The sequence below is a fragment of the Polistes fuscatus genome, unplaced genomic scaffold (genome assembly GCF_010416935.1).
Source record: "Polistes fuscatus isolate 324 unplaced genomic scaffold, CU_Pfus_HIC Scaffold3, whole genome shotgun sequence".
Lineage (NCBI taxonomy): Eukaryota > Metazoa > Arthropoda > Insecta > Hymenoptera > Vespidae > Polistes > Polistes fuscatus.
In genome coordinates this window covers 16,032,033-16,056,965 of record NW_025113107.1, presented here as the reverse complement: position 1 = coordinate 16,056,965, position 24,933 = coordinate 16,032,033, and the positions used below count along the sequence as shown (strand labels likewise).

General features: G+C 47.1%; 1 protein-coding gene across 1 annotated transcript; it reads left to right on the top strand.

The window, feature by feature from the left end:
• The first annotated feature begins 6,696 nt into the window (after positions 1–6,696).
• LOC122519347 (zinc finger protein 668-like) lies at positions 6,697–20,996 on the top strand. The gene is made up of 5 exons (XM_043638730.1): positions 6,697–7,486; positions 9,320–9,418; positions 11,764–12,443; positions 12,605–12,881; positions 20,398–20,996. Exons 1-5 carry the CDS (start codon positions 7,282–7,284, stop codon positions 20,688–20,690), a joined length of 1,554 nt encoding a protein of 517 aa, XP_043494665.1. The 5' UTR covers positions 6,697–7,281; the 3' UTR covers positions 20,691–20,996.
• Positions 20,997–24,933: the final 3,937 nt, after the last annotated feature.

The window sequence follows — 24,933 nt, the reverse complement described above, 5'->3', positions numbered from 1 at the left end:
GATTCATTGACGCGATGTTGCGTCGCTAGCATTCTCGTGACCAACGCCGTTCAACGAAAATTCTTTTTCCATACAAATTATCGCTTCCTATTTTTCGTTATTCCTCGCATCCTTGTCTCTACCTCTGTCTACTTTCGTCTACACCTGTACTCTCGTCAAAGTAACAATTCGCGTAATATTCCATTCATACTTGCCTATATATAATAACGATAGAAAAATAATTAGCAAAACGTAATAGCCGACGTTGAATAATAACCCCGCTTACGGGCGAGACCGCGATGCGTTTATGAATACAAATCGTAGTTCGTTAACAAGTGCATTGAACTGGCTATGAGTCGAGGCAAAATGTTCCCTATCCTTTGATCTCTTTTTTCTCTCGTCTACCAGAATTGGGTGCAAGCGTAAGATGGAAGGATTAATATAAGTTATCTCTGAACGAGGAAAAATCATCGATATTAATTATCGACAAAATCGAAGGGAGGACAATCATCCTTTGACTCCTCAAAAGAGAAGAATATTATTTGGCGGTTTGACACCTAGAAGTAAATCTCGAATCTCCGACTATGGAGCGTTATAGTCGCTTCGGGAGCGAAGCTTTTAGCGGCTCAGGTGGCTACGCCAACCGATAATATAACATTATTTTAGAGAAAGCATTTCAGCAGGCAAGTGGCAGAGATTGTAATACCCGATTGTGGATGCGAGTAGAGAGACAAGTTGGAACGAAGCGACGATTACCCAATACTAAAGCAAGTCCGTAAGCAAAATTGATCCCATATAAATATAATATCCCATTTGTAATGTAGCCAAATGTTGATGCTACCGAAATGCGAGCATTATTTCTACGCGTTATTTCTACCGATGGCAAAAACTCGCGATCTTGCGACAAAGTCAAAGCGAAGCTCTCGATGACGTTCGTTCAGCTTCGGTGAAGCTCTCGCGGCGAGTGTATTCTGAAATATACGCTCGCAGGATGTCGCGGTTCCCACGAGTTTGCGTATTCTCCAAAGGAATAAGAGCAACGTATTTGAATCTGCCGAGCGTGTATCTCATTCCTATAGTTTCCCTGTCTTTCCTACTCTTACAAAGTGTCTCCATTTACCATCTCTCTCATCCCCACCTTTATTTCTCTCTTCTCTTTAAATACGTCGAATACGACGACGGTACGTTCGAGTTCCCTTGTCGTTTGTGTGCGTGCACGAAATGTGCGTATACGTGAGTCGCGTACAACGATAGAGGAGTAATGGTGAAAGTAGAGGGTAGTCTTTGATATGCTGACGTCGGTATTATCAATTCAGATGAGGCAGAGAGGTGCGGTCGCTCGGTAAAACTGCGTTTGATCTGTTTCACCCCATGCGTGAACCTAAATATATATATATATATATATACATATTGTGCTTATGTATGGTAAGTACTTTCGTACCTATGTGGGACGTAGGTATCCGCCGTTGACTGGAGTTGGCGGGAGTTGGCGGGTTGGCGCCACGGGCATCTTGACTGTTCCCGAGGAAATAGCACAAATTGCTGTTACGAACAAAAATGAAATTATTCGCGCTAGGCAAACGTAATAGGCGCAGCATAGATATCACGCTAGCGTATCGAGTATACGGTGAGCCGCGTCTTCTAGATATCTTCCTTATTTATCGGACAATAGCCATCGCGTTCATTTCCTCGTTAAGAGGAAATTTGGAGCCTCGGAGTTTCCGAATTATCCGAGCAACGCTTGGAAGAAAGAGCGCTCGGTCTTATAAAAATTAATCGTTTTGGCCCAATTCTCGCGTCAAGGGAGGGCATTCGACTGCGCTAAATTGGTTTGTATGGGCACTGCTTGGGGCACGGTCCCGCAGTAAAGTGGTGGACTTTTAGGTGGCAGACCGGCACATGCGGGTTTTACTCGTGCCTTCCTAGTGTCTTCCATTTACCCCCTACCAAGTTGTTCTCTCTTCGAATGCCCATCGCCAGCTCTTCTACGTTCCTCTCCTCCAACCAGCCGCGTATATAACGCAATAATCATTTAATTCTGGCGGTCGTACGCGCAGCGCTTGGCGCCAACTCAATCTAAGCCAACCGGATATGCCTCTCTCGTCTGCTGCCTCGCACTGCCACTGACGTAATCCCGAACTTTAGAGGAATATCAACGCGAACGAAAAGAAGAACAATCCTATTGTCAATTTTTCTACTTTCGCATTTGTTTATTTTCACATTTGTTTATTTTCATTCGGGAATAAATAGAAAGGAGCAAATAAATGTTTTAAGATGACGGGGTAGATCCCTACTCCAGATTCTACTCCTTTTGCTTTGTTCCTTCCTCTCGGTGGCGGTTCGAGGCTACGCGGTGCGCTTCATTTGTCGGCATGAAAGTGCTAATGAATATCGGCCCTAAATATCGGCCCTAAATATCGGTCCACGGGGATGTGAAGGGTAGCACTGGGTGTGCTCGTCGTCGGTGCATATGTCTTTATATATTATAGGGGATTACACGTCCAAGTTCCCCGGCGAAAGTCGTCACGGCGAAAGGCGGACTCGATACGTTCTCATACGTTCACGCCTGTGCGTTTATGCGTGTGCGTTTATGCGTGCGTGCGTGCGTGCTTGCGTGCGTGCTTCAGGGCTCCGACCGACCCTGGTCACGCTCGTTTGTTCCGCGTTAATTCTCTCTGCTCTATTCACCCTCTTCTCGGTTTCTCTTTCGATGGAAATTCTCCGATGCGCGACACCATATGTCAACTCCCATCGCGTTGGAGTCAAACATAGTAGTCGAGCAAGTTCGCGTATACATACTTGCAATAATAGTGCTCCTCGACAAAATCTGAACGCGGAAAACTTTTGACCTTCGCCGAATAATCATGGCATAGATACGATTTATAGGTAGGATATAATTATGGTCAAGGAGCTTTGTCAGGCTCGGGCCAAAGAACGGCTACGGAAGATCGTGAAACAGTGGTGGGGAGTTGGGACCGCGTCGTCGTCTTGCGAAATTGTCGAGTTTTAATTACGAACGATATTCTTACCGTCGCGTTGATCGCATTGATCAACGTCGTCATCTAGATCAATCGATCTTCTCGGGATTTAAATCGTATATTTCGACGATCTTGCGCGCGATTAGATAAACTCTCAATACGCTTCGTGGAAACAACAACGATTAGGTTTGTTTTTGTTTTTACTGCTGTTAGCCGCAAAGACTGTCATCGCGCGTTGTCGAATTGCGACATATTTCGTATAAATCCCGTGACAACTGGAAATGGGGAAGGAAAAAACAATAAAAAATAATAAACGAAATATGATGGGGTACGAATTGAAATGGTCGATCGAATTTCTCATCGATGGACTATAAAAAGAAGGAGGAGGAAGAAGGAAGGAAGGAAGGAGTAGAGCATCGCGTTATCGATGAAGAAATTTGAACGGGGCGTTTGTCTCGCTCGTAGATCGAATCAGTGTCGATCGATAAGCTCGCAAGACTTTGGATCTCGACGATCGATCTCGACGATCTCGTCGTTAGCCGAGCTAAATTATTTCTCATTAAGTTGGCAGTATTTCTTTCCAGATACGTAAGTTGCAGTGAAAGTTGGTTCGTTTACCCGCAGGCTTCCAACTGCGTTAAGAACCCGTAGCTTCGCGCATAAGCGTCTACGTATGTGCTACGTACGCGTGATATCGTTTTCCCCGATAACCATCACCCACATCCCCAATTGATAAAGACAATAGCTAATAAGTATATTTTCTCCTTGATTGATTGCGAGAGTGAGTCACGTTTGTACATATGTATATACACGTAGGTCGTTCCGCCTGGCTCGATAGAAGAACGACGATCACGAGAATATGTCTTTACTAGGGTATATCGTTGAAACGGTAATTGTTTGACGGGACAATCAAGTATTCAATTTGTGGCGCCAACGGAAGCCTGGACCGGCGCGGCGCATTCAACTATTATAGTTTATCAAGGTAAACGTTTGCCCGAATGTTACGATGATCTTTCATTATTAATAAATTAAGTAGATATTTACTCGAGAGTATACAAATAGAGGGGATAAAATTGTACATTCCTTTTGAATAAGTTAACAAATAAAAATATTCCGCAAATAGGACGGCTTACGCGATAATTACGTTCGTAAGTTAAGATTAACAATAAATTGCGTTTATCAATCGATCGGGTTGTTGGATGCTAATGAAAGATCCGAAAGCGTTTCTATGTCATCGGTAATTCAAGCGCAAACACGATACTGTAAAGCGACGTAATGCGAAAATAACGATCGTTATAATTGTCGGTAAACGAACAATTGCGTATTCATTGGATTAAGATACGGCGACCCTCGTGTATGTATTATATCTGTATTGTGTTTTCGGCGCATTCCATTTTTACACATTGGTTCTGACCGAATAAACAAACGTAGCCACGATAAGCTTAAATTTCCTTGAAATTAGTCATCGAATCATTTCTTTCGAAAAAAATTCGAAAGAAACTTCCCTTCTCGTGTAATTGGGAAAGAAAGCGTTTCCTCGCGTTCTATAATTTCGCCGGAGACATTAGGTCTTCCTTCGGTCGGCTCGAGTTTTCCTATTTTCTGCGATAAGAGAAGCAAGCAATCTTCTCCAGCGAAGATAGAGCGTAGCCCTGACGCAACCCTGGGGCCCGCTGCCGGGTGCCCGGGGAAGGAACGACGACGACGACGACGACGACGACGACGCGAGTGAGCGAGAATGATTGATGCGGTTTGTCGCTTTTGCTTCGCGTCCTGCGTATCTACGTACCGCCAAAACTTACCTTTTTCTATTCTACAGCTGCAGGTGTCTCGCGAAAGAGACTTTGTCGAAAGTAGATGAGCGTAGAGTTTTTCAACCATTATCCTCCAATTGCGAGCGGTTGCCCCACCGATTAGCTGATCTTTATATTCATATACTTAACCGTAATATTAACTATTATAATATGTGGATTGTATCGAGTAGAGGACAAGTGCTTGGCGCTTTGAAAATAAACTTATTTTACTCGTTTATATTTTATTGATATTTAACAAAGATGAAGAAAGCACGACGCATTCGTGACGAAAGATCGTCCGACCGTCGCGGACATTTTTCATAATCTATTCCACGAAAGTATCACGAGTAATAAAGGGTTAATACGGTAATCGCATAAGACGGTAAACGGTTAGATCGGAGAGAATAGATTACGGTCTCGGTTGACGGTGCGTTTCAATTTCGTTGCGAATTAAGTCGGAATAGCGAGTAATTGACACACGGGTCTATGGATTTAGGCGAAATATTTTTCTCGACGTTTCTCAACGGCCCCCTCGACGAGTAGAGATAAAAGGAAAATATCCTATATCGTGCACGGCTACTAATTGTCGAATAATTTAATACGACTTAATCGCGTCGCGAGACAAGGAAGAATTGCGCATTCCTTTCGAGAAAATCCACGCATTCCGTCAAACTTTACGATCCACGAGACATCGATAATCTCGTTTCGTTATCACCTGCGCCAAAAATATGCCGCGAATGCGACGAATGCCGATCGAAAAAGTTCACGTCAAATAAAATCTTGTTTCTCCGCTCGTGCATTATCGTTCGCGAATGTCGCGTTGCACCAAAAATTCGACCTTATCTATCGGCTTTCGTTATCGCCGATAAATGGAATGGATTTATTTCTTCTTGAAAATGCGGCATCTCTCTCTCTCTCTCTCTCTCTCTCTTCATTGTTCTTTCCTTATCGCAGGGTCCGTCGTAAATGTCAAAAATCATTATTGCGATCGAAAGATATTTGAATATTATTCGGAAAAGGAAGAAACCGATAGAGTATAAAAATCAGAAAAGTAGTAGGACTCTGTTGTCTTACTTAGTTTTACGCGCGTGTAACGCCGATGCACGGTGAATCCTATACGCGTAGTACGTCGGACGTGCGTGCGCGCGCGCGCGCGCGTTTTCCGACTTTCTCTCGCTCGCGTGGGAGGGCCGAGCACAAATATCAATCAGTGGAGTCAAGAGCGGAATCAGGGTGGCCGAGTGGTTCCACATAATGCTGGCGAGCGCGGAGAGAGATGAGAGGTAGGACAGAGTTAGGACAGAGGTAGGACAGAGGTAGGACAGAGGTAGAACAGAGGTAGGACAGAGGCAGGATGGAGGTAGGATAGAAGTAGGATAGAGATAGATCGAGCGTACGTACATTCGAGATACACACCCAGCAGTACCACCCCCGCACAGAGTCTCTCATCCGGGTGAATCGCGAGAATAAGCACGTAGCATTTGCTAGGTTGCTCGCGCGCGAGCGAGCTTACGAATGCTTCCGTGTATGTGTATGCGGGAGTGGAGTAGGGAAGAAGGAGGCGTGTCAGGGAGGCGGAGCCAACTTTGAAAATCCCAGCTAGTATCCAACATTTCTCTCTCTCCCTCTCTCTCTTTTGCTCTTTATCCGTGCATCCGTCGGTCGGTCGGTCGGTCGGTCGGTCGGTCGTTCGTTCGTTCGTTTCGTCCGTCCGTCCGTCCGTCCGTCCGTCCGTCCGTCCGTCCGTCCACCCGTCAGTCCGTGCATCCGTCTGTCTTGCTCTTACTTTACTCGTTCGTCTCCCACCCTCTCTAATCGGTCTGTTGGTCTCTCTTTCTCCCCTCTGAACCGCGTGCGCGCACTTATATACATATATCCGTCTCACTCTTCGCCGCGACTTTCGTCCATCGTCGTCGTCGCATGGGAGTCCCTCGGCACTCTATCGGATCCCGTTAACGGCAGTCGCCGTTGAGACACCCGCTATAACGTCTCTCGCATCTCCGACACACTTGCATCAAACCCCGGTGGTGGTGGTGGTGGTGGTGGTGGTGGTGCGTCATTATTTCCTCTTGTTTTTTTCGCACCTTCTTCTTCATCGGCATTACTTCGTCGAGCGTCGGTCGCAACCCTTTAGATCGACGCGCAAGAGGAAGTACTTCTCGCCGGATGGTTTTAACCGTTTGTGCTCGTTCGGGAATAACCATTGAACGAGACCATCGCAAACTAATTGCGATGAGATAGTTTTTCGATTGGATCGCGAGTTTCGAGGATGAAATATTGGAACGTGTTTCTTCTCGTATTCGAGGAACGATACGACCTATTTTGAAGCTATTTTACGTATCGAAGTTTCGTGCGACGAAGATCATTTTTTTAGCGGATCGGTGCGTCAACGATAGATACTTTTTTTCCATTCGTAGTAGTTACTTCATTGGATATAGCAAAGAATCCGCGGGGTACGCGCATGTTGGGTGCAGCGAGGAGAAGAACAAAGTTTCCATAAGTAGAAGGGAAACGAGAAAGAGTGAATCAGGATGATGGAAGTGCAGCAGCAACACTCGCCTGTTGGGGTGGGTCCGTTGGATTTTTCGCGAAGAGGTGTAGCCGAGACGTCAGCTTTTCGGGTCGTCAAACCGAAACAACCGACTTCGTCGTTGGTACATCAGCAGGTTGCGTCGCCGGAAACGAATAACAACGAAAACCTTCAAGAAAATTCGCAACTTCCGCTCGAATCCGAAGGTAAGATTTTCCTAGATCTAATCGTAAAAAGATGACGTAGTTGGTCAAAATGATCCGCGAACCAATTCGACGATGACTATTATTTTGAAATAAAAAGGAATAATTCGATAGTAGTCGTATTCATTGCACGACTATTATTTTCGTTGTTTTCAAGATCGAACGACTATTGGTTTGGTACGCGCACACCCTTATAGGAACTTTGATCGCACACGCGAAGCGAACGTAGAAGCGTGTTGCGCGTTGATGTGTGCAGGTGCGTAAGAGAATCGAGTCGGCAGGATGGTCGTTCAACAGGTGAGGGGATGGATTAGACAGCGTGCCTATACTAATACTCGGTTGCTAATCAGGGTAATAGGCTAACGTAATAATATCATCATCCCACGCAGAGCCGGGCTAAACAGTTTAAGCCGTAATTGCCAGGTGATGGGCAGATCGTGGAGAGGGTTGACGCCTTCCATTTGGATCGAGACATCGAATCTTCCGTTAAGCTGACGATTTCTCTCGATAGTTTCGACTTTGACTTCGTCAACGTTTTTAATCGCGATGGTACGATGATATTTGCATCATTCGAATCTATGCTATCATTTGAAATCTAACATAAATCATATAAATTTATTGGGAAGAAAGATAAGGAGTAAAAAGCTCTCCCGAAAGAGGAGAATGTTTGGATATTTCGGGTTCGGAAGAGACCGAAAGACTTTATCCATCGTAGTATTCCATCGGGATAGAATATTTTTCTCCTTTGGAGATGGAATGAAAAGTTAGTTTAGCGAGATATAGGATCTTTGGCGGAAGGAGGATTACTCATCTTTAAGACTTAATCTTTAAGACCGTTGGAAAAAGTTGGGCACTCTACGCTAACAGAAAATCACGATAGATTTACGTTTATAGATTTACGTTTATAGATTTATGACAGGGACGATAGCGCGGTATGGAGGATAAGCGTTTGTACGGAACGAAGAGCGATATTATCGGTGCTCGTTCGCTCGCTCGCTCAAAGACTGCATTACCTGCAGCGTGTGTACACGCTCGGTATCGACGTTGTGTACACCGAAACGCTGCTGCGGTCATCTTATCTCGGCCGCCGCGTGGTACCTTCGCCATATAGGAAAATATGATTTATTTCTGATAATCCTACGAGAATGAGATAGCCTTTGCGGTAGAGCCGCGGCGCAACTAATCTCCTCGCGCTATCTCGGATTATCCCGGTCGTCGTTACTATATTGCCCGGATTACGGATTCCTTTTTTTTTTCCGCCGATGATGATGATTCTTTTCGTATTCGTCAGCCGTTCGATCGAACGAGAGTCGTCATCCGTCGGGAGGATCCGTTCGCTCTTCGAACCCTTCCAAACGGGTTATGCGATATGGGTTTGTACTTATTGCGCGACAAATAGGATAATCGGTTGAACGAGGAAAAAAAGAAAAGACCCAAATTGGTAATTCCATGCGATCTAGTCGCGAGGGATGCGGGTAAAGTCGTGCGTTGTAAAGTTAGGTATTCGTAAATGTCGTAGGATGCCGATCAAAGAAACCATGACGATTGATGGTGAATGTTCCTCGATAGGAATGCAGTTTGAAAGAAAGAGAAGGAGTAACAGTCGAGACACCGTTGATAAATAGAGGAAGGTTTCCCTCCTTTCTAATAAAGACGCTCTTGTCGAGGGGTTGATCTTTCCTACGAACCGGGAATACCAAATTTGTCAGGACTTGAGACGTTACAGACGCGTATTTTTCCTTGCTCCTACGGTCTAAGGCGCAACGAGGAACGCATTTTCTTTTTCCTATTCGACTAACGTTAATACCTATTAAATTGTTACTTTTTTACTTTTAGGAGGATGCAACGTTCGTTTAATGTTCCCGAGACTATGGGCACCATTTGGAAATACAACCGAGGTTACGAATCTTCCTCCCCTACCGAAAAGTCACTCAGGTATATTCGAGTCGCGTCTATTACAACAGTATACGTGTGCGTGGGTGCGTGGGTGTGCGTGGGTGCGCGCGGGGAGTTTCTCTCGACGATCTCTCCCGACTTCCACCTCCGCCATGGCGGCTAGTTTTTATTCGCCAATCGTTAATAACGACCGGTCGGTCGTCCGATGATTGGGATAAATGGTAGCACGCGTCATACCGCGGAGGATGGACATGGGCTCTTCTAACTCTTACCGTCCCAATTGGAGCAGATTAGAGGCGCGCAGCTTAGGGATTCGGACGCGTCGGTCCCTTTGTACTCGTACGACGTCGGTCTCTCTCAGTCGTACCTACCCTAAATTAGTAACGTCTTGTCGCGTTAATACGCATATATCGGCTCTCTTCCTACTCCTTCCTCGTACACGTGGCTCCTCTTATCTTCGACTCGTCGAGATCAATCGTCGAGACTCCTATCGGAAAATCGTACGCGATACGTTTCTCCTTGCGTTCTTCGCGTCGCGTAGCATTTTTATTTAAACGCCTCGAAATCGGATCGAATCCAATGATCGTCGAACGAGAAAGAGAAACGAATAACTTGTATTAAATGTTGTATCTTTGAACGAACGTGATCGCGGAGAGAGATCGTAAAGAGGGTATTAAGTTTAAATGAGTACTGACGGCTCGATGAAAAATCCTTTTTTGAAAACCCACATCTTCCTGGCGCGGTCGGTCTATTGCCGGCGCCGTTGATCGTCGTACGCATCTCTTTCCACGAACGAACGAACGAACGAACGAACAGGACGGAAGGAGTTTGAGGATTTGTAGCGTGTTGGAGCTTTAATAGCGGCAGATCGCTACGCAGTAAACGACTGACGGACGACGCAAGATTAACTCGATCTAATTGTCCCCCCGGCTTGGCCTTCCTTTATTAATCTACGTTCACGACTATCTTCGGCATCGTTTTCCGTCGTCGCCGTCCTACCTCCACCCTACCTCCACCCTACCTCCACCCTACCTCCACCTCCTTTCCAAAACTTTCTTCGTAAATCTCGAGAAGCAGCGAATCTCCTCCTCCCGTTTATTTGACTAAAATCGAATTCGTTCGAAGAAGGATTAAAGGGACGGACGAGGAGCGAGTAGCGTTAACGAAGGCAACGTTATTTTGGTCGGAAGAATGGAACGACTACTCCCGCCATGTAAAAGCGCAAAGTCCTTCGTACTCGAGTACGCAAGCTCTGGCAAAGGCGGACCGAGGTGAACCATCTGCTGGACGGTCGCTACGATGACGACTGTTTTTTCACGACGCTTTGCACTTTGCACCGAATGCTTTTTACCGCATTCCACTATATCCCAGATGTGGCATTTGCGTAAGCAGTTCTTCCTAAGTCGTCCCGAGTCACATCTGTCCGGACTTCCTCTTTCTTCTCGTCATATTTTTATTTCGTTCCACTTTCCTCCTTCTCGTCGCAAAGATCCATCCCTTTTTATCTTTCTTACGTTCGTTTTTATCTCCTTCCTTTGTCAACTACCTTCGGACTAATTCTCTCGGAATTCGATCCACCGCGCTTAATTTACTCGATACGCGTTTTAGAAATAACCGAACGTAATAAGTATACATTTTCGATATTTAGTATAATGTAATTTATATATATATTTTGCCTCCAATTATATGACATCTTTTATCGCGCGCGCGCGCGCCGATCGATTCTTGCTATTGCGGTAATGCACTTTGCGGATATTAATGCATCGAGAGGAAAAAAATCAATTGATCGATCTTTTACCGACTACGGAAGTAGTATCTATGCGTCTATCTTCCGATAAAAATGATTGCTATCTCTTTATATCTACATCTCCCTCTCTTGTACATATTCATTTTTCCCGAACGGCCACCGTACCGCGGGCGCGAGCGTTTTTCATTACATTAGGTCGCTTTCTCGTCGAGGCCTGTTCCTGCCTTATTTTGATTCGATTGCAAAGCCACCACCAGGAGTCACGATAATAATCGGGCCTTCGACGATGCAGGGGGGTCGTCGTGGAGTCCTTTAAATGCGATTATCCGGGCACGGACGGCGGGTGCGTTATACGCACCAGCACGTGACCGCGTGTCGCGTGCACGGATTATAAATATAATATACTCGGGGCGTTCCATATATACCTACCTACTTACATACGCGTTTCTGGCTGCACGGCAATATAATCTTTTCGAATGGGAAATGGGAAATGTATCGCGTCGAACGCGAAAGTTGGCGAGCACCGGGCAAATTATTACGGTCGCATCGTAAATCACGACGAGTCGCGTTGCCTACCCCGTTGGGCGCCGCGCGAATTCCTTTGTCATCTTTCTTTGATAATATTGTTTCTTCGCAGAACGATTGTCCTTCGGCGTTGGTCGCTTGGTAGGGTCGCCCGCGACGACGAGCCCCTCGCCGTCGCATTCGCCGTGCCCGGAGTCCCCGGCACTCGATCGTCGAGACTGCACCGAGATAGACGTCGACGTGGAGGAGGAGGAAGAAGTCGACGTGGACGTGGAGGAGGTCGGCGAGGAGGAGGACCGGGACGCGGCCTCGAGTCCGCATCGTTCTTCGTCGACGCCGTCGCCTACCGGGACGATAACCTCGGCGACGTCTCCCTCGCATCCGCCGAAGAGATCGGCCGACACGTTCAGCGTGTCGGCGCTTCTAAGGCCCGACCCGCCCTCGGCCCACCTGCAAAACGCTTCTCCTCACCGCGAAGCAGCCTCCATCGGCGGCGGTGGGGCTCATCCGGCGACTCCGGGCTCCTCCATTCTCTACCCACCCCTTCATCTTCAGGGTGGCCTTTTGCCGCCGCCTCATCCTCCCCATCCTCTTTCCTATCTCCATCCTCAATTGTTGCCCCATCATCTTTTACCGCCCCACTTGCACCCGCTCCTCCGCGGCGTTCACCCTGGACACCCGGCTTTGCACTCGACTCACACGGCACACGGGCTGCATCATCCCCATCCGCTCGCAGACGTCTACAGCTGCGTCAAGTGCGACAAGATGTTTAGCACGCCTCACGGCCTCGAGGTACGTAAACGTTGGGAATTGTCGTCCGACGGGAAATTGCGATATCACCGATTATCGACTAATTCCTGCGATAACAACAACAACAACAACAACAACAACAATAATAATAATAATAATAATAATAATAATAATAATAATAATAATAATAATAATAATACTAGGTACACGCGAGGAGATCTCACAACGGGAAGAGACCGTTCGCTTGCGAGCTCTGCAACAAAACTTTCGGCCACGAGATTAGTCTGACGCAACACAGGGCGGTACATTCCGCGGAAAAGGTCTTCGAATGTAAGCAGTGCGGAAAAGCGTTCAAACGATCGAGCACCCTGAGCACGCACTTGCTGATACACTCCGATACCAGGCCGTATCCCTGTCAATTTTGCGGAAAACGTTTCCATCAGAAGAGCGACATGAAGAAGCATACTTACATACACACAGGTAGGTGACGCGGCCCTTCTTTCAGCCCGGATTATTAGGAAAAAAGCATTATCGATGATCACGCGCGATCCAGCGAAATCTCGCGAGTCTCGGGATACTTTTGGTCGCGCGGTCTCGTAGAAATTTATCGGGGGTTGCTGTTCGATGGAGTTGGGAGGAATTAATTAACGAAGCGACTTTCTACGATAAATAATGCATCCAACCGTCTGGACGGAGTCGGAGTATTGCGCGCGAGACGATTCGCTCGAGTTCAGGCACATGTGGCCGGTTGGTTTCTGCTGGATGAATGCTTGGCCAGGGGCAGGAGGGGTTCGGGCTGCCTAGCCCCACATTGCGAGTTTCGTTCGGTAATAATCGTAATGTCTTTCGGGGTGATTCCCCTGTTCCTCTCGCATTCCGTTTACCCCTCAGGTTCTTCGTTTTCACGAGTAGGAGCGTAGGGTCCCCCTCCCCCAATTGCCGATCTTCGAATAGAATTTTACCGCGGCGATTATTGTCCGTGGGAAAAAGCCGAATGAGTTGGCTCTTCTTGCTAATCCCAGAGGAAAGATTTTTCGCGCTTTGCGATTTTCTCGCTCTCTTCTTAAGTATCGCTTTTCGGATCGATCTCCCAATTTTAGGATCGATGAAAATAAAGTAAGTAAACAGGAATAATAGGTTCCTCTAGTTTAATTCGATAATTCGTCTCGCAAGGGATAACATTTTTTTTTTTTTTTCTTATCGAAACCCGACCCCGATAGCGGAAGTCGAGAACGCCGAAGGGCCATGGCTAAGGGACACTTGACACTCGTGCGTCTGAAAGCTGACGGAGCGGAGTAGGTTCTCGCTAAGGTGGAGGAAGAGGAAGTGGCAAAGAGCGGGGGGTCTGGCCTTTGTATCGTCTCCATGGCAACCCTCCCAATGTCTTATCAAATTATCACCTTGTCCTCTCCCCTCTTCTTATCCTTCGGGTCGCTAGCGCGCGTCTTCCAGCTCCTTGTTCGCCTCCTTATTCACCCTCTTGGAAGGAAGCGGCGAAACTACCTCGGCAGGAGGATTCGCTGAAAGAGGATACAAAGCGATGGTCACTTGCGCGGGCCCGCTAACAACCTATGGGACCGCAACGACGAGTCCGTCCACTTCGTTTATTTGGCTAAGTCTTTCTCTTCTCCCTCTCGATCCGACGCGAGGGTCGCAACGGAACATTTAATTCATTATTCAGAGGGATGAAAAATTCATCGGACTCGACGTCCGACGATGCCGTCGTTCACGAGCAACGCGTCGCAATTGCTTCGCGAAATGACGATGCTCGGTCAGTTATTTCCTTTTTTCGTCGACGTTTCAAACATCCTTCACTTCTTCCATCGCGTTTCTATTTGGACGAAATTACTTTTCGATAGGATCAACGGGATTCTCTTTCTCCTTTATCCCGACGATCATGATTTCGAGGTCCATTCGCAAACGCGACCAATTTCTATTGACCCGAGCTTTCAGTTTCTACGGCATAAAATATAAAAGGCAACGATAAAAGACGAAAATTTGTAGGATTGCATGGATTAATCGGTTGATCGGAGTTTACGCGTTCCTCGATCGAACGAATACTTGCTAGTTTTTTATTTTTTCGTCGCGTTATTCGAGTACTACAGTGGAAGCTCGTTCGCGTACGTGCGTGAGACAGATAGAGAGAGGGTGTTCTGGGATTCGAAACTAATGATAATAAGTCCTCGCTGTCTCTCCCTTTCTTTCTCTTCCACTTTCGATCTCTTCTCTCGGTCGTTCTTTTTTGCCGTCCCTCTGCAACCACATTCCCTTCGTCGTGAACACGGGCCATGTGCAATAAGGGTGCGGCACCGTCGGATTCCCCGGGGACCGGCATGGCGTAACGTAAAATCATTATTAGGTAGGTAGGTAGGTAGGAAGGTAGGTAGGTAGGTAGATAGGCAGGTAGGTAGGTAGTTAGGTAGGTTGGTTGGTAGGTAGGTAGGTAGGTAGGTAGGTAGGTAGGTAGGTAGTTGGCGGTGCACCCGAGGACAGGCGAGAGAGAAAGGGAAACGCGCTAGCTTGGATGGCTCGAGCTTCGAGAAGAGAGGAAGGGGGCTGAAAGGGAGAGAGTCGGCCGCTTTAGGGGGGTTGGGAATAAGAGCTCTGCAAATATTGTTCGTGCGCGAGTCGGCAAGCGGAGTAGCAAGTCGAGGGGGAAGCCGAAGCAACGCTTCGCGTTACCTTCGTCATTAGGAGGGCTCTACGTTGCTGCTCCTGGTGCTGCTGGAGGGGGGCGGGGAGGTACGTCGAGGTGGCGGCGTATGAAGAGTCAAGTGCACGGTGGCTGCGAGCTCCCACACACACGCACACACACACACAGGAGACCGAATGGGGGACTTTGCCGATTGGATAACGTCGCGTCGTGGGTATCGAAAAGGCGACAGACTGACAAGTGGTCAACCACCCTCTTGCGAAAACATTGCGGCTCCATCGGAAAAACGTTTTTCTTTGGGGGTGAACGGCGCTCTCGATGATCGCGCGACCAACATCTTTTCGATCTTCTTACATCGTAACGCGATAGGACAACAGGGAAGAGACGCGTAACGATGTAAAATAGGTATTACGATTGTAAATTAGACATTTCGTTCGATAGATCGCCAGTAGACGGTCGATCGCGATTTCGAGAGAATCGATTAAATCCCATATATATCGAGAGCCCTAACGGGGAGAGCCCGCGCGCACCCTTAAATTGTTCGCGCGACACACGGCCGTGCGTCGTCTTTTGTTTTTACAATAAACACAACCTGTCCGCTCTTCGGGTGCCGAGCAAAGTTGCAAGGGGCCGAGGGAACGAGATGAACGTCAGCTGTGTACTTTTCCTTTTCCTTTTCCCGATCGACCGACCGACCGACCGTCGATTTCGTTTCGTTTTCGCTGCCGACGAAAAAGGATCATTTTTGTGCGAATTAGTTTTGTTTTTTTTCTCTATTCTCGTACGAATGCGTATGCGAATGTGTATGAGATCGCGGATCGTCGTGGTCGTGGTCCGCGTTGACGTAGAACTAATTAATGCAATTTCGTTCTCGTCGGCGTAACGCGATGCCCTGTTAAAACAGTCATAAAAGAGAGTTAATTGAAAAAAATGATTCCACCCAAGGATACGTTGCATGCGCAACGACTAGACGTCAACAACGCTTGTCAACGATATAAAAATATCGTAGGTGTAAATTACGAGTAGGTTGGTAGATTCTCGCGACGCTATTTTGCGTTTTACCTTTAACGAATGACGAATATTCTCGGAGATCCTAACGCGGAGCAGTACCTACCTGGTCTTGCCGAAACTTCGGTCTCGAGGGTACGGTTATCGCGTACTCGCTCGGATACAAACCGTTTCGGAGCTTTGCGGGGTCGCGTTCACGGTGTACCTATTAGAGGTTTCGAGAAGGCCGCAACATTCCCTAAGCTGTTGAAACTTTGGCGACGAAGGCCCCCTTTCTTCTTCTTCCTCTTCTTCTTCCTCTTCTTCTTCTTCCGCGTTTCGTAACGCCGTCGACGTAAAGTCGTGCTTGGAAATATCGGTAAGCGCGCACGTAAGAGTTCTATTTCCTCGCGATTCGTAGGCAACACGCAAAGTAAATTTTCAAGTGCGACTAATCGTCGATTATTTGCCTCTACTTCCGGCAAGAAACGAACCGGGTAATCGCATCCTCGTCGCGCCGATTGTTCAATCGTTCGCGCGAACGAAGCAATTGAACAAAGTTTTTTTTTTTTCTTTTTTAGAGTATCGTAAAAGATGTTTGGTCAAAGAGCCAAAGGTAGCGTCGGAGGATCGATAAAACGATCGTATCGAGGAACAAAGTTCGTCGCTTTCGCGCTATTGGCTCCGCGCGTCGGATGTCGTCGAGGACGTTACGTTTAATGTGACGATGGTAAGCCGGTAGGAGCATCCGATGCGGCATCAAACATGCAAATTCGCTGATATAACGTTACACGGATACCTCGGCGCGATCCGTTATCGCGACGATCCGTTGAGCGTTGCCCCCGACGTACCGTTCCTCCTAGTAGCATAGGAGCATGATTAAATTTCCAAGGATATCGACACGACGGGAACACGTAAATCCTCCTTCCTCCTTCTCTCCCTACGCATCCATCTACGTTGTTACTCGGGTATGTGTGCAGGTACGTAGGACGTATCCTCGTCCCCGGTTCGTTCTTCTCGTCTCCTTCTTCTCTTCTTCTCTTTTTCGAGCTAGATGCTTGAAATTAACTATCGAAGATGCGAAACGTCGTTACGCGGCATCTACGACGTCATCGATAACACGGTTCTTCATCCCTCTCAGACTTTGCTTTTCAAAGGGAGCCTGAGAAACGAGAGAGAGGAAGAGAGAGTAATGCGATAGAAAGATGGATGAAGGATATTAGTCTTATATCGTTTTCTAGGATAGGAAAAGAAAAAGAAGGTTTGATATTTATTCATCGTTGGACTGTCATGTTGGTTGGGAAGAGCACGCGTCATCTCCGTTAATGGACAGTAATCGTAAGATAGGAGATGTAAGGCGATCGAGGATAATTAGGACGAGTAGAGGAGAAGCTTAGGTAGCGCGGGACCCTTCGCGGCAATGGCACAGATCGGATTTGTCACGATTCCTAATGTTGATCGACGCCTTAATAATTTAATAGCCATACGTCCGCCGTGATCGTCCGGGAGAGGATTATTACCGCGGATCCCTCTGCTAGATCGAAAGCACTAAGGAGCTAACAGACTTAGCGGCGGTATCGCGTTTCCTCCTTTACTTTGGCTCCGGTCTTCCCTCTACGGGAAATATTGTATATCGCGACGGTACCCTCCCGCCGCTCTCCAGAGACGATAATTGCCATCAATCCCTCGGCAAAAATATCATTGCGCGACGTTCCTTCGAACCTTTTGTCCGTCGTTTTACTTTTTTTTCTTTTTTCTTTTTTTTTCTTCTTTTTTTTTTTTTGACCGACAAACTAACGTATTCCCTTAACCATAGTCGTCCGTCCTTTCGTCTATCTCTCTCTCTCTCTCGAAATCCGCCCATTTGACGATCGGGTAAAACGTGCGTCGCAAACACGGCACGGCACGGCACGGACGTGACTACACCACCACCGGCTGCTGCTGCTGGCTGGTCGCGTCCGTGCACGGAGCCGTGAAATAGTAAATACAAAGCTCCCGTTGAATCGGCGCGCGATTCGATCCCCTCGAGAGGCTGCTAACATTCGCTGACACGCCGGTATTTCGATACCACCGCACGGACACGCCCGTGAAATATACGGGGACTACTATAGCCGAGTGTTAACCCGCATTTTCGAGCGTTTGTCGGCACGACGATCGATGACAAGAAATTCAAATTGCACCGGGGACTACGTTTTACCTCGCATTCGGCTATTTGGAATTACTTTCGATCCTTGTTTTCCCTGTTTTCGATGTTTAGTTACGCCTCTTTCCATTTTTGCTCGCGACTACTACCGAGAAGCCGTTTTATCGTTATTTCCTTAATATACTACGCGTTGTTATAGATTATTAAAAATATATATTTAGTATATCGAAGAAACGTATGGTACCCGCGGTATAAGATACGAGCTTGGCAAGCATTTCGCTTGGAAAAAGTAGGAACGAGATGGAAAGAAAAGAGGGCCGCCTCCAGAGACGCAACCCGCAGAGTAGAGACGTGGTCGATGAAGACGAGAAGAAATCAATGCCTCGGTCAGAGTCTGCTTCACCTTTCTCTCCACTCCTCTCCTCTTCCTTCCTCCCCACGCCGCTACTCTCCGCCCACTCGTTTTCTCCTCTTTTTGCTCTTTCGAATCTTCCATGACTACTCGCTACGAGCTTATTCGCAACCGATAAAACTCGAAGATTTGTCGATTCCTGCGCTCGAATGATGCAACTCGTTAAGGGGGTAGAATAGGAAAAAGTTGGAACGCTCTTTTGCTTTGTCGATTCGAAAAGTAATACGTATCCATAGAAATGGCGGTAATAGAAGAGGAAAACGAGAAGGGCAGAATAGAGTGAGAGAGAGAGAGAGAGAGAGGGAGAATTAGCGGAGGAAAAGACCCTCGCAAGATTTCCACGAGTTTAATATAGTTTTAGGGGCGTCGACTGAGAAAGAGAGAACGGGGGTGTAATGGTGTCTTAAACCGCAGTGACTCTCAACCAAGAGAATGAACTCTTTGTGCTCGTTGCCAATAGCTTCGTCGATGGGGGTTTCCTCGGCGGTCCGGCTGGCCGACGACGTTTCGATCGCGTTGCTCTCGAAGGATTTGCCAAAGTGCGCGAACGGACGCGCTTACCTATCCGAGCGAAACTTTTTCTTTTTTTTCTTCCAACAAAGATAAAGACGAAAAGGGCAACCTCGGTGCGAGGGAGCCCCGACGGTTCTTGATTTTTACGAGCGCGTAAATTCCGGAGAGGCAACTTCCTTCTTACTCCCTCTCCGTATCTTCTCTCCACCACCATTTCCTACTCGAAATACATAGAATTCTAGGAGACTCGCACCCCGTGCTCCGCTGTGAATTCCACAGCATGGAATTTCAGGTCGCCATTAACTCCGAAAATCCCCTCGAATCACGATTTGAAAGAGCTCGCGATACCGTTGCGAATCCGCGCCGATTTTCCGAAATTTTTCGCCAAGAACAAAAGCCGCGGCTAATTTAGGTAATTTCTATTTAGGTTCCCGTCGAAGCTTTCTTTCGGCAAATCCTTTTGTCTCCTTTTGAGATCGACGAAGGAAAAGCCGATTCTCTCTCTTTTACGAGATCGTAAATTTACTACGGAAATTGACTCGTCTCTCCTCGCTTTCCGTCGTTTTATAGCCCGCACGCGAGCCTCGTGGAATTTCATCGGATGCACCTTCCAACCCATAGCGGTGGTGGTGGTGGTGTTAAGAAATCTAGACGGAACATGTCCCTCCCGTATCGTCCGATTTCGTCGAGAAAAATCTTGGCATTATTAAATACTCGATCATTCGCGGAGAATCGGTAGGGAAAAAAAGAAAAAAGAGAAAAAAAAGATAGATCGTTGAAATCGTTGGTTAGACGACGAATAACGAATCCGCGAGTACTTTGGACGTTGGCAAGATAGAGGAGAGTCCATTAACATCCCTCGGCTGGTCACTCGCGGCATAGTTGGAATCGTTGCTACTCTGTAGCTTCCCTCTCTCCCGCCGGAGGGTGGGAAGTGCGCACGTGCAATTCCTCCTCATCCCTCGGTCTATCCGGTTACGGCTTATCCCGGTGGTAGTCATGGCAACGCAGGGGTCGGTGCCGCCCCTGGCCGCCAATCAGAGCTCGGGGAGCAGCGAGAGCTTCTACTCCCGCCCCGCCCCGGCCCTCGGCCCGGCCTGGCTGAGATTCTCGCTCGGGAGGAAATCTTGACCGGGCGTGCCCTGCATCTCTGATACCACCTCCTCCTCCTCCTCCTCCTCCTCCTTCCCTCGTTTCCTCGAAACGCGGAAGGACTCGCCGCGGTCCTCGCTCTGGTCGTTGCTAAAATCGCTCGATAATAATTTGGATTTGTTTGATTTTGGCGCAGGTGAAAAGCCGCACAAGTGTCAGGTATGCGGCAAGGCGTTCTCCCAAAGTAGCAATCTGATAACGCACTCGAGGAAGCACACGGGATTCAAGCCGTTCGCCTGCGAGCTCTGCGGACGAGCTTTTCAAAGGAAGGTCGATCTGAGGAGGCATCGCGAGACCCAGCACGCCGATCTCGGGACGTCGTCGCATCGGCCGGTCGGCGGCGGCGGCGGCGGCGGCGGTGGTGGCGGCATCAACGCGATTCCATCGCAAAATTCTTTGCCGAGTGGAAACGCGTCGATAATGCAATGAAGACGAGCCGCAGGAGGAGGAGCCCTTTCGACCGAACAAAAGTCACGCATCGTCCTCGTCGACGGGAAGAGTGCTGCGATCCAACAAGGACGGAGATCCGGGAACAAAGAGATGTAGGCTGTTCGGATCGAATATTTTGTGTTTTCTTTTTCGACTACCTACACAAGACGTACACCCTTCTCTACTCGCTTTTTCTTAGATATTCGCGCGATATCGAAACGGATCCGATATCGCGGCGACGTTCCTTCGATAATGCCGATGTCGTTGGATGATTAAAACTATAAACGATACGGGAACGACAAAAAAGAAAGAGATAAAAATGTAAGATAACGTTGTTCTACTAAATTATTATATCTATCGTTTGAATATCAACCTTATGCGAGGTGGGAGTTAATTATCATAGATACGTAGACGCATTTGAACGTTCTTCGTTCTTTGCTCGTTGGTCGATTATCATCGAAGAATCGAAGTTCGTTGGCGAATGAGAGAGGAACGCGCATCGACGCGCACTTTGGCATATCTCTTTCGCGAGGAGGAAACGACTCGATCTCTGGACGAAGTCCTCCGGATCGCAACTGTGACCAAACTTGTAAATAGCACCGTAGACCGTATCTCTTTTTGTTAGTCTAATTGTAAGCGTTTACTCGTGCGGGCGTACGCGCGCACGCACGCCCTACTGCATACATATGAATGTGGATATAAAATGACTCGAACCTATAAATATAAATAGAGAAACGCGTCGCGCACCGATCCGGTGCCGGTATTTCTTCGCACTAAATTCCCCCCTCGAATTCCCCCTCAAATTCCCCCTCAAATTCCCCTCCTCGATGAGACCAACTCTCGATATTGTATTATGTATATTCGATTCTTTCTTCTTCCTCTTCCCCTTACCAAAGTTTTTATTGTTGTACCATTGATATATCATTATGTAATTATTGTAATTAGAACTCGCTATTATTATTATTATTATTATTATTATTATTGTCTATTATTATATTATCATTATTATTATTTTTATTATTATATTATTATTATTAATATTATTATTATTATGAATAAAAGCTGTTACCATTTGTAAATCGTTCGTTGGCGAGGAATGAAGAAACGAGAGCAACGCGCTACTCGTTTCCGTTTCAAACGCATTCATCCCATTTTGCCCGAGAGAAACGTCGAGAACTATTAATCGAGATCTCGTCGAATCCGACGAAGCGAAAGATCACGGTCATTTTGACTAGATCGTAGACTGGATGTAATTCACGACGATTCAAGGGCCGATGGCAATTAAGCGGGTTGCTATCTTAATATATTTTCCCCGCGAGTTTCCCTTCGACTTCTCTGCATCGGTTCCTTCTTATTTGTACGTCGTATTTGTTTTTTCTTATTATACACTATCTATTAGTGTAAAAAAAGGTAGATTCGGCTAGAGAGGAACGATTTGCTTCGCGCAACTTGGAAGAACGTTTCGAAAGTGGAAAAAGAGAGAGGAGCGAAGGGGGAAAGGTAGACAAAGGGCGAGAGAAGACGGAGGGACGGAGAACATTACAGCACTGACTGCACGACACCATGACGCAGGCAGGCTGGCTGGCAGGCAGGCACGGGAGCAGATTGGACAGTTATTGCATTCTGGGTAAGATTAATTGATATGGGACTCGGGCCTAGGGGGGGCTCGCTTAAACCGTGTCTCAGTCACGGGCTTGGGATGAGAGAGCGGTGATTAACCAATTGCACCGTTGAACGAACTCGAACCGAAAGCCACCTCTCCCTCTCTATCTTACCAACCCCCTCGCTCTAATAGCCATTGAGTAATGGAGAGGCTCTCATTATTAAATAGCGCAGGATAAATGCGCGCTTGCGTAGCTATGCGCTCGCAGACGTGCGCGCCCACCGACGCGATTATCGAGGAATCCTCGTTAACCGTTACCCGTGATCTTACTAAGCTGGACGACACTCTTTCATCGATATTTCATTATCGATAAAACGGTTCAAAGTTTAACAAACTTTATTAAATATTCCGACCTTTGGCTGTCGTACGAATTCGATGAAATATTGAAACGCATCAACGAGAATAGAAAGTTGATATTTTCAAAAGATTATTTCGAATTCGATAGTGGGAATATTGGAAGGAGAAAGGAGGTTCCGCGTTGTTTCGGAGAGAAGGAGTCGCGCATGTATACCTAGGGTAGAGAGAGGATACACCTTATGACTATTAAGATATTCACGACTCCGCGGAGGACACCCTACTTTGAAATATTGCCCAACTCGGGTCAACCCGAGTATACCACGAAGCGCGAAGCACCCTTGCTCCTTTTTCCATTCTCGTTGGCTTTGCATTAGGAAAAGCGGGACGACGTCGTAGATTCGGTTTGCGCGCGGGTCCGAGGCGAGCCTTTCTCTACCAGCTTCTCGTGGTTTTCCATATTATTTACAACCTCGTCGTCGTAAGCGTTACGCCGCAATAACTCGAGCGAGCGGGTCCACGAATGCGACCGTGCCGGCAAATTGGTGGAAACCGAGGACGTCGTTACGCGCCTCCTCTGCATATAGGTATTAGATGCCAACCCTGTCTGCCAGGATACGCTAGCAGCGTAAATATCCTGACCGCTTTTATTTTTCTCCCTGGTATTATATTTATTGCCTCTTTAGAGGCAATATATAATAGGCGTATATCTGTCATTTTCGAGAGATCCCTCGGAAAAAAGTGCAAAAAAATGGAAAAAATGGAAAAAAATGGTAACCAGCGCGTAATGTCAACGCGTTACGTAATTTATCTTGTGCGTTCGCGTTCGCGTTCGCGTTCGCGTTAAGATTAATCAAGTTAATTACCCAAAGGCGACCGACCCACTTTATTAAATTTCTCTATCGAATTGCACTCAAGTTAATGAAACTATTATCTTAAATCGTAGCGGGACGGGAGGAGGATGAACGCTCGCGATGACGGGTCCTTGGCGATTCGCATCGGCGATATTCGAAACGCGCGGATAAACTTGCTCGACTACCCGGCTAAAGATAACTTTATCCAGGAAAAAGCATAAAGGGACGAGTTTGCGAGTGCGCCCAGGCAAATCTCATTTCCGCGAAGCTGCGCGAGCCTCCGCGTATTACGGGGATTTTCCTGTCACGGGAGTAACCGGAATGGGCGAGGATTAAAAAATGTCAATTTCCAATTATCGTCGGGACGGTGTTGCGCGGACATACGGGTAATGGAATTTTTGAAAAGGAGATTATATTTTACTCTTTATCCAATTTTCACTTTGCCCCCCCGCTGCCCGCGCCGATTCCTGGCGCAGAATTTTACCGAAGGAAACTACGCATATTCGTCGAAAATGAATTATGGGAGGCTTCGTAATATTCGAAGGGTTTACCGGTCGTTACTCTTTTGTTTCTTTTTTTTATTTATAAGGCGGGGCCAGCATAGTTCTCTCTCTCTCTCTCTCGAACTAATCAACTCTCGTAAGATCGAGGTTGCGACAAGCTGACGCGAGAGTTGTCATTTGTCAGTAGGCTTTTCTAATAACGAGCCGAGTGAGTCTCTCGAACGAGTTTAAACAAATAGCTCGGCGGCGCGCGAGGCACGAAGAATAAAACAAATGGTTGCTACCGCAAGGAAGAGAAAAGAAGAGAACCGGCACGCTTAGACGCGATCAATCAGTCGTCTTTGACCGGACCAACTTAATACGGTCGAGAAATCGATCGAATTCCGAGTATTCGAATGGTCTCTTGAAATATTCCACGATCCGTCCTACGGGATCGGACCTCTCTGTCCGTTCGTTCAAACTTTCATCTCCGCTTGTCGCAAATGCATACGTGCGCGTAAGTCAAATTTAAATGGGAGAAGAAAAAGAAGAGAAAAGAAAATGTTCTATCTATCTATCTATCTATTATATAAGGGTTCGATAAATAGAAAAGGAAAATATATAAAATACGATAATCTAGGAGTAAGTTAACCGTAAATACTTGGATAGGCGATGACGCCATTCCCCGGAGAGGTCGATTCATTACGGATGTTAAATAAATGATAGGGCATCGGTACGGTCGTTTAGAAAATAGGTATCGGCGGCGGCGGCGGCGGCGGCTAGTTCTGACTGAATAGTCGTATTCCCGAAGAGCGATTATTCCTCCGTCGACTATGTGTAGCCTCTTGGGCGAAATCAACTCCCTGGGATGGCCGTGCACGGGGTCACGTTACGCCGCGACCTAACATTCATCTAACATTCGCATCTAACATTCATGATCGAGGAACTTT

Bases quoted from the DNA above. Each gene is read 5' to 3' on its own strand.
- LOC122519347 (XM_043638730.1), top strand. From the start codon at position 7,282: ATGATGGAAGTGCAGCAGCAACACTCGCCTGTTGGGGTGGGTCCGTTG. The intron at 7,487-9,319 runs GTAAGATTTTCC...TTTTACTTTTAG, and splicing joins ACTTCCGCTCGAATCCGAAG to GAGGATGCAACGTTCGTTTA. The intron at 9,419-11,763 runs GTATATTCGAGT...GTTTCTTCGCAG, and splicing joins CCTACCGAAAAGTCACTCAG to AACGATTGTCCTTCGGCGTT.